The sequence below is a fragment of the Montipora foliosa genome, chromosome 14 (assembly GCF_036669935.1).
Source record: "Montipora foliosa isolate CH-2021 chromosome 14, ASM3666993v2, whole genome shotgun sequence".
Lineage (NCBI taxonomy): Eukaryota > Metazoa > Cnidaria > Anthozoa > Scleractinia > Acroporidae > Montipora > Montipora foliosa.
In genome coordinates, this window is record NC_090882.1 from 802,526 (window position 1) to 812,525 (window position 10,000).

Consider the following 10,000-nt stretch of genomic DNA (forward strand, 5'->3'; position numbering starts at 1 on the left):
ATTTTTACTTATTTTGTTACGTGTATTCAATATGGTCATTCCACGTCAAGTGACTGTCAATGTATACACCAAGCTATTTAACACTTTGAGATTGCAGTAAGATCTGGTCTGCTAGTTTTAAAGGTTGGTAAAGATTATAATTTACTTTTTGTCGAGGTTGAAAGATAACATACTAGGTTTTACTTAAATTCAGAGGCCATTTATTGCAGCAAAGTCAGTTAAAGATATCAGGTAAATGATAGTTTATCTCACTTAATAATTTATCAAGATCATTACCACAGGCAGTTAATGAAGTATCATCTGCATATAATCAAAACGAAAAATAAGCAGAAGCATTAGAAAAGTCATTAATAAATACTAAAAATAAGAGAGGACCTAATATTGATCTCTGAGGTACTCCTATTGAAATTTGGTGAAGATCAGACATGACACCATTGATATACACCTTTTGTCTCCTATTATTACTTTAGATATGATCGAAACCACTTGTTTTCTGTATCTAATATCCGATAATAAATTTAAGCTTATTTAGTAGGATTTGATGATTTACAGTATCAAAGGCTTTGCTTAAATCTAGAAACAAAGAGATTGCATAATCTCCTTTGTCAAGAGAGGTGGTAATTTCTTCTATGAGATCAACTAGACAGTCAGTTGCAGTGCATGCAGGGTGAAATCCATATTGATTAGAAGCTACAATTGTAGAATATCAAGAACAAGATAAGACAGAAGTTGATTAAAGATACATTTTTCAAATATTTTACTCAACACTGAGAGGATCGATATAGGTCGATAATTGCCACAAGAAGAATGGGAACCCTGTTTAAACAGAGGAGTGACTTTTGCTACTTTCATACTATCAGGAAAAACTCCTTGACTAATGGGTAAATTTTAAAATTATATGTGTAAGAGGACGATAAATCTGAAATACAGCAGCAGAAGCTAGTAAAGGATGAACCTTGTCAACTCCGAATGCCTTTTTATATTTAGACTTTCTATAGACAAGAATACTTCTTATTCAGAAACTCTAGAGAAGTGAAATCTTGATGATTTCTGTGAAAGAAAGGAAACAGGTTTCAAATTTGTCTTCGGCAACTTAGAAGCTAATAAAGATGGGATATTACAGAAATATTGATTTAAAGTATTAGATATCGACTGTGGTTGATGGTAATGTTTACCATCCATATGCAATTCATTTATATGGGAACTCTGGCGTTTTTTATTTATTATTATATTTATATTGTCCCACATTTTTTATTACCAGAGGAAGCAGATAATACCTGATTATAAAACAATTCTCAGTAAGTTTTATTGATAAAAGTTATCTTATTTCTGTATAATTTATATTTATTTAGGTAAGCTATATTCTGAGTAGAAAGCCATTTCTTATAAATGTTATCTCTAATCTTCATAGATTTTTAAAGTCCATAAGTTACCTATGGTTTAAAAGAATTATTTTTTAACTTCACTTCTTTAAAGGGTGCATGTTTATTACTTACTTTATTAAAAATATGAAGAAATCTGGTATAGCTTTCATTTACATCATTACTGTAGAACACAGAGTTCCAATTTTCCATCTCTTGGTCAGATTTAAAACATTCCCTATTGAAACCTTTAAAATCTCTAAACTCGATACTATCTTGAAAAGGATTTAACTCAGCATCATAAAGAATAGTAAAAACAGGTAAATGGTCAGCAATCTCAACTGCAATGATACCACTGGTGCTTGGTGTTGCATAATTGATAAATACATGATCAATGCAAATTTGTGAGGATTGTGTTACACGTGTGGCTTCAAATATTAGAGGATTAAAGGCTTCAGACTGCAACAAATTAATGTAGTCCTTGGATAAACTACTCTTAGTCAGAGTATTAATATTTGTATCTCCCATTATCAAGCATTTTTTTTTGGACAAAAATATATTATGCAAATTTACTTCCAATTTATCCAGAAATTCTGAATTTGAAAAAATAGGTGGTTTGTAAATAATGCCAATGATCATATCCTGTGTCACGATCAATAAGATCAATTTTCAGGTCATTTCTAATAGAGAATGGGTAATCTGATTTAAAAAGTAACGCGACACCTCCCCCTATTGAATGTATGCGATCATCGTTAATTAGAATGTACCCAGGAATCTGGAAACAATTTAAGTCAGTTTGAGTTGTAAACCAGGTTTCAGAACATCCAATTACATCAAAAACAAAGGAAGACGAATCTAAGAAATTGCACATCTCTAAAAAAAGTGTTGGCTAAGGCTTCTTACATTAAGACAATCGGCAGTAAACTGAGGTTTCACAATGGAAGACACCGATGACAACAACAATGATGCTAAATCAATTGCAATAATGGCTCAATTTAAGTCTCATGCAATTGAGCCCAAGAGTTGATTTAACTGGGGGGACCAGAAATCAAATCAAGTTTGGGAATCAAACCCAAGAGGCATTGGTGGAAATTGCATGCTCAAACCACTGTGCTAACCCTAAGTCATCCCAAGAACTCTTATTTTTTATCTCATTCAGATTTAAGGCCAGAACCTCCCACAGAACAGTTCTTTGCTCAAGGAACCAAGCTCAGGGATCTTAAGACATATCCTTCCACACCTGTTCTTCTCTTGACATTGGCAGATCTTCATCTTCAAAATCAAGTTCTCTGCTTTCCGCCAAGTCTGAGTCATTTGATGTGCTGTAGCCACTGGTCCGGCCAGTGACTTCACTTGAATTATCTGTTACAAACTGATCCAAATTTAACGATCTTGGACGGCAAGGCCTAAGGAACAGACAACACAAATTTACTGCGGAACAAACACTTTTGTATCTTTTTTGCAATGTCATCAAAATAATTTTAATGACTGTGCAAAAAATCTTTCAGCTGTACACACTGCAGCTACATCAGAAATAAAATTTAGTATGGGTATATCAAATGGTGATGAGTGAAATTAGGGAATAATTAATTTTCATGCATGTTTTGTCCAAAATCAAATAATTTCTCAAGCCTTTCAACAAGGGAAATTATTCGATTTTGGACAAAACTGGTGTCACAGCGGATTTGGATCCCCTGTTGCATCTACTTTACGAAATGCAGCATCTAGTGCTTTGAACAACTTTTACTGAAACTTAAGTCTAACTTCACTTTTTCTCCTTGTTGAAAATTAATACAAGTTTGGTTACAAAAAAGGAAAAATCTGCCAAAGCCTTGTAATCAAGTAAACTTCTAAGAACGCGTCTTCCAACCAAGAGGTGTTTCTTCAAAAAGTGGCACCTCCTTTGTGGAAGCGCTGCCCATTCAAACTATCAAATGGAAGAAAAAGCAACGCTTTACAAAAAAGCCTTAGCGCATGCTTTCAACAACTTTAACTGAAGCTTAAGTCTGACTTTGCTTTTTTTCCGTATTAAAAAGATAACACGACAATTCTATGAATTCCACGTGTGTTATTTAAGCTTCTGTGATGAGTAGCACAATGAAGACTCCATTTTGCATTACATAGGTCATAAAACCTTCAAAATGCTAAAATGCTTTTGCTTTTAATGTGTGTTTCAAGCAAATTCATGCAAAAAGTTACAGTTACGCGATATAGAAAGCAGTTTTTCCATTTATCCATAATCCTTTATGGGCATGGCCTTTCTCAGATTCTGGCCTTTTTCTTCTAAAATAAAGAGTCATTTACAAGTAGCAAATTATAATTCTACATATTTAGGGAAAACACATGTTGGCTTTGATAATCAGGGCTGCTATGGTCTGATTCTGAGCAAATGTTTCCCCATTGAAATTCACTCAGCCACATCAAATACGTGCTTGATCCCGCTGAATTGCATTTCATAATTTATTCTAGCCCTTGAAAATCGCTTGGGACACCCAGACTGTTTTTTGTCACAAGAACGAAGCAAAACATTTTATCTCTACCCAAGTGAAGGCGGATTTTCGATGGAAGATTTTGGAGGGAAGTGTGCTTAAGCTTGTCGAGGTTTTGTTACGCTTAATGAGCGCAGCATTTTGCAGCAAAATGTTTAAGCATCGCTAAAAGCTGAAAATCTCTGGCCTCAGTGGATGAAAATGGCTTAAAGTTCTCACTGTTGTCGGTTATCGCAAGCCCAAGATATGCTGCTCGCTTTAGAAATATTGGAAGGAAGTGGTGAGTCCTCTGCTAATTTGGATGTTACCAGTGCAGTGCAGTGCAGTGCAGTGCAGAAACTGTTTCAGTCTTTTTAAATTTGTTCTAGTTACAGCCTCGCTTTGTATTTTGACTTAAAACTTTGACACAGAGTCTGTCACATAAAGCCCATTCATCTGACATGGTTTATGTTTGTATTTTGAGTTAAGAGTTATTTTAGAAACTGCCTTTCAAAACAATGTGAAGCGTTATAACGAAGGGTCGGTACAAACATGTTGTGTTTCAAGAACTTCTAATAAAGAAAAGTACCTGAAAGTTGTTGTGTGCCTTTTCCTTTGTTATTCTGATCGCGCTGCCATAATGTTTGTATTACATGTACACGTTACATGAACATTCAATCAGTTTTTTTCGGAAACAGAAATCTTTTTTGTGAAACTACACTGTTTGTGGTTCGAGTGCGGTCTGGAATCCTTATGCGATATAAGGCAAGATTGCTGTCATAATTTTGTTAGCAAACTGGACTTTGGCGTGATGCACAACGAGTTTGCCAAGCAAAAAGGTCTCTGATGAGTCCCTTGGTCGGGATGAAACAAGCTTCGTACAACTAACCACAAACAATGTATTTTCACCAGTAACTGTCAACTTTATTGTCAATTTTTACTAGTGAATTTGTGTGGCCTGGAATCCTTATGCAATATAAGGCAGGATTGCTGTCATAATTTTGTTAGCAAACAGGACTTTGGCGTGATGCACAACAAGTTTGCCAAGCAAAAAGGTCTCTGATGAGTCCCTTGGTCGGGATGAAACAAGCTTCGTAAGACCAACCACTAACAATGTATTTTCACAAGAAATCTTTCTTCAGGTTTATTTTAAAGAGGATACAACAGTGACTTAAATTATTTGTAAACCCCAAAGACCTATTTGTATGATATGAGAAAAATTTTCAGGGTGAAATAGCCCTTAGAAGTCAAGATATTGCAATTAACAAGAAAGTACCCCTAGAATGTAGTGATGACCGTGCTACTCATACTGTCAGAAAGGAGTTAAAATTTCCATCTACATACTTTTATACGAAAATAATGCCGCAGTGAATGCTTTTAAACAACAAATTAACTGATCTAAGTCTTTCCCTCAAGCTTTCCCAATCCGAAATCTAACTCTTTTTATCGATAAACAGTTAAATAAAAAGCTGTAATATGGGGGGTACAAATCCGCTGGCCGGGGGATCCAAATTCACTAAGACACCGAAGTGAAATTATTCCCCAATTTCACGAGTAAACCATTTGATTAGCTATTAATATCATGGGTGACAAATACAGATTTTAATTTTCAAACCTGGATGCCATTTTGGCACTATAGGAAATGTTTTTAAGGCAACATTGTAATTTCACATGATTGTGAAATATAAATTAACGCTGAAATTTCACGCCAAAATTAAGAAGTAATTTGTCACGCATTTCATTATACAATGTACTTGTTATTACCTTGCAAGATCATTGGAGGCAGGAAAAGCCTGCCTTGGAGGTATGCTATGAATGCCAGAGCAAATTCTGTCATTTAAGCTTTCTAGTGATTGTGCTCCCTGGGGATTGCCTGAATCCATGGATATTGAGCTGCCAACGCCATTTGAGACAGCATGGTTTAGCAGTCCATTACTGTATAAGCTTTGGTTTTGATTGAGAGAATTTTCAGATGCACACAAGTTATTGTGCATAACAAAGTCATGTTGACTAGTCACAGAGACCAAGTTAAGTGACTGAGGGCGTAGTAATGTAGAAGGCGCAGCCTTGAAACCTGCTGATGAGCTATGGGACACACTGTCAATCACATTTTTTTCTTCTCTAAAGCTCTGTCTTTCATCGTCAAATACAGGGTTCAGTATCCCTGATACAGATCCTGAAAATCAATCAATAAGCACCTAAATAAATAGACTAACAGAATGCCCTTCATTTCCAAACCTGTTAAGAGCAGAAATTGGCTGAATAATGCTACAGCAGGCTGCGTATGGCATTCACTCAAGTTTGGTCTTACAGCGAGAAGTACATGAAGTCAATAAATAGATCAGGTTGGATGTATATGTTGTAGTTCAATTTTGACCTCCGGTTTAACTTTTTTTAACCAGTCCAGAAATTTTCAAACTGTCTGAAAAAGGATTTTCTTTTTTGGGGAGCTTAGTTTTTTTGAGAGGTCTCAAAAAGAATGTGATATTCCTTTCTTCTGTTCAACTTTTCCTACCCCTCCCTGATCTTCCCCATTACCTCTAACCTACCCCACCCTTCTTTAACAGATCTATCCTCCCTTACCTTCAGGTAGCCCCCTCAAGACTTTTCTTCTCACTCACCCGAACTTGACCTTGAACTCCCTATCTCTGGATCTGTTGCGCACTCTCTTTATATCCAATAATTGACCACACAAGCAGATAATTCAAATTAAATATTTTATTGTTCATCCCAGACCACTCTTGATCCAAACTTTTAAGTTAATAACATTTTGACACCAGAGCCAGCTGTGGTAAATCTATCAATGGCAGACTCACACCAATGCAATAGTGTAAATGAAACATATTTCTATAAAGAAACAGAGGAATTGAAAAGCCTCACAAATAAATTGTTATTTCTAAGACAATTTTTACAACAAGACCAAACCTTTTTGTGTCCCAAGTACACAGTCAAAGTATGAAAAAGTGGTTCAAGAAATTACACAGAAATCAGCCAAAAGGCTGTGTTAACAATGAGCGAGCCAGCAAGCCATGGGAGTCATGCAAGCCATGGCTGTGAGCCAACAGGGCAAGCTATGCGAGTCACACAGTCATTGAAAGCTATCCATTCTAAAATGGGTGCTTAGACTTAATAACTGTTTATCAGCGCTATTTGAAATGGGTGCTTAGACTTAAATGCAAAATTTGCATGGAACGCAAGTTGTTCAGCCCCAAAATGTCAGCTTTAAAATTAATTTCTTTACAATGGTCAATTTACCATATCAACTCACTTGATAAACCCTTTTCTTTAATTCACTTTCCCACCAACACAGCACCACAGCTTATCTACAACCTAACCCCTTTACCCTACATGTGAAAAAATGCTTTACTTCCAATAACCAAGAAGCAATTATATTCCAATGACCAAGGCAATGGCTGTTTAATGTCTCTGTTCCTTATGTTTGTGTGCTAACTACTAGTTATGACCAAACATTGACTTCAGTTGGCATTACTGGGGGAGCACTGCCTTGCGTTAGGTTAGCCTGTGCAACGTCCGGCAGTTGTGTGACAAAGAAACCTCACTTATCTCCCCAGCACTGTGAGCTAAATGCAAAACAGCATGTCCTGGATTGGACAAAAGTATCGGTCATCAGGCGATATTCAAAAGGCAACGCAGCCAACAAGCTTGGGGGAAATCACTGCACAGACTTAACCGCACCACACAGGAGTGTCCCGAGTTTTTTGACACACAACGAGGCCCCAACCTCGACTCCAAAGGGAGGGAGAGAGGGAGGGAAAAAACCAAATCGTAAACCACACTAATATATTGAGTGCTAACTGCGCTGAACAACAGAACATAAGTGATCTCTAAATAGATTTCATATGCTTTTATAGCTAGACAAAGGTCTGCTGGCATAGCCAGTCAGAAGAGCTGTACTACAAGAGAACTCTTAGCCGTGAATAGAGCTTTGAAAAAAGTGCCAATGCCGTGGATCATACTAGCCTGCAAGCGACATCAAAGCCATGGAGTTCGGAGCAAGAATACAATAAATCCTTAGTGTTTGCTGACCTTAGCAACTAGACAGCACAAACGCTACATTTAAAACAGAGCCGCCATGAAAGGGTTACCTATAATATTGTCACGATCCATTAACTACATTCTACTCGCGTGACGGTAAAATTGCCTTTTAGGCTAAACACTTCAAATAAGTTACTCCACTCACCACAATGCATACCAATTAGCATCTGACACTTGCAGACTGTAGACTGATCCTAACTCACAGTTATTGAAAGCTAACCATTTAAAAATGGTTGCATATACTTAAATACTGATACTATTTATCAGTGCTAATCAAATGGGTGCTTTGCATACTTAAGGACGTTCGCGCGAAAATTTTTCAACATTGATTTTTTTCTGAAACTTTTATCACTGTAAGATGATGGGTTAGTTATGTCAAAAATGTAAAAAAAATGGGGGGTCACCGACTTCGTTTTGGAGAGAACATGCCCGGAAAAACACCCAAAATGTGAAAAAATCGGGCTTCGTTAGCGAATAAGGCCAGTGTCTGTAAACCCAAATATATTGCAATTAAATCTTTGAAGTGAAATCTTCTCTGCCAAATATTGTTTAAGTGGACTTATTAAGTGAATTTAGTCAACTGGTGAGGTTCCTTAAAGATCAAGTTCGCATTTAGTGACCACAATTTCACTCGCCTTGCAGCCGCAAGATGGCAAGATTTGATGTCCTGTGAGCAGAAATTTTGAAATTTTTTAACTTCCCACATTGATTTTTTGTTCATTTTTGGACAACGTGGAGATAATTGTAAAAAAAATCCGTTTCTGGAAAGAAAAATAGGGGTCACCGAACGTCCAAGACCGTTAAATCCAGGCAAAGCTATAGCAATGGCCTTTTGCCCTATCATTTCTCATTTTATTACTTAGCGCGTGCGCTCGTGTATAACGTGGCGTGTGCATTTGCATGCGCAGTAAGGATGCGCAGAAACAATTGGCGCGAACGTCCTTAAATAATGTTTATCAGCTCTATTATTTGTAGATAGTCTGCAGTATGTGGCCTGCGGTTGTCATACACCTCCTGGAATCCTAACTGTTTCAAATAAGACAGTGCATACATGTAGCCCTGATCACTAAATTGAAAGCTTAACCCTAATTCCTAAAATTCGGGCAGTGTCGCTAACCCTACAGTACCGTCTGAAAGTATTGACTCCTTTACCGCGTCACCCTGTTGCGACATTCCCTTGGTATTCCCGTGGTATGCCGGTTTTCTGCTGAGGGAAATCTAGGGCTACGCTCTAAAGTTGCAGTGGGAAAGTCAACCGAGGTAAACCCTCGGTAATTACAATTTCATGGTAGAGTTGTAAAGGGTTTCCGTTGTTTCAATAAGCCAGATTATAATGAACATTGAAATCCCACCAAAGAACAGAAAGTTTCAGCTGAAAATTGCGAACAGAAAAGAGGATCGTAGCCGCTAGTCATGGACCTTCAATCTTGGACAAAATTGTTGAGAAAACTCTGTTTTTGGACTAAACTCCGATTACAAGTATGAAAAAGAAGCTCTCTTTTTGCCCCCACCCTCCTGATCAATGTTGCTTAGACAAAACAAAGCATGTCGAACCAGAGATTATCAACATTGGTTGTAGGGGGGAGGGGGATGGTAAATAATGTGCGATATTGAGGACGTAGTGTCCAAAATAACCCCTGTTTTTAATATTCTCAACCCTTTTTGTCCAAGATTGTCTGGGGATCATTTTGCCCAAGAACACAAAAGGCGTGTATGTATGAGTTCTGTAAGTACAAAAAAGGAAAATATATCATTCGTAGGCATGTAGAAATGGTATTCCATTGACAATTAGAGTTAATTAACTCTGATAAAGAAAAAGCAATGTTACATCATCATTGAAGTTCATTATCAAAACAACTGGAAACGGTACATAACAGGCATGTTGACGACGCTTTAGGAGCGTATATTTTATTACAGGTGCAAGATCATAACGACAAAGCTAAAGATGTTGCTGAGAAAGTAGGAGTTTCATTAGCAACAATCTTTAGGATCAGGTAAGAAAGTGTCCAAGGCCTTAAAAGGGAAGTTGTCATGCTGTTCGTTAGTAAAAGCCACAACAAAGGTGTAATCAAATGCTGAAACTAGATGGACCCTTCTTTGAAAAAAAATGTCAGA

At 37.0% G+C, this 10,000-nt stretch overlaps 1 protein-coding gene across 1 annotated transcript in view; it reads right to left on the reverse strand.

Annotated features, from left to right (window-relative positions):
• The window catches only part of LOC137985670 (tyrosine-protein phosphatase non-receptor type 21-like), a 49,456-nt gene that overhangs the window by 17,638 nt on the left and 21,818 nt on the right, over window positions 1-10,000 (reverse strand). Inside the window, exons 13-14 of the mRNA XM_068833330.1 lie at window positions 5,594-6,005; window positions 2,602-2,767 (exon numbers count right to left, since the gene is read on the reverse strand). Of these exons, the coding sequence (XP_068689431.1) occupies window positions 2,602-2,767; window positions 5,594-6,005 (578 nt within the window). The remainder of the gene's footprint in view (window positions 1-2,601; window positions 2,768-5,593; window positions 6,006-10,000) is intronic.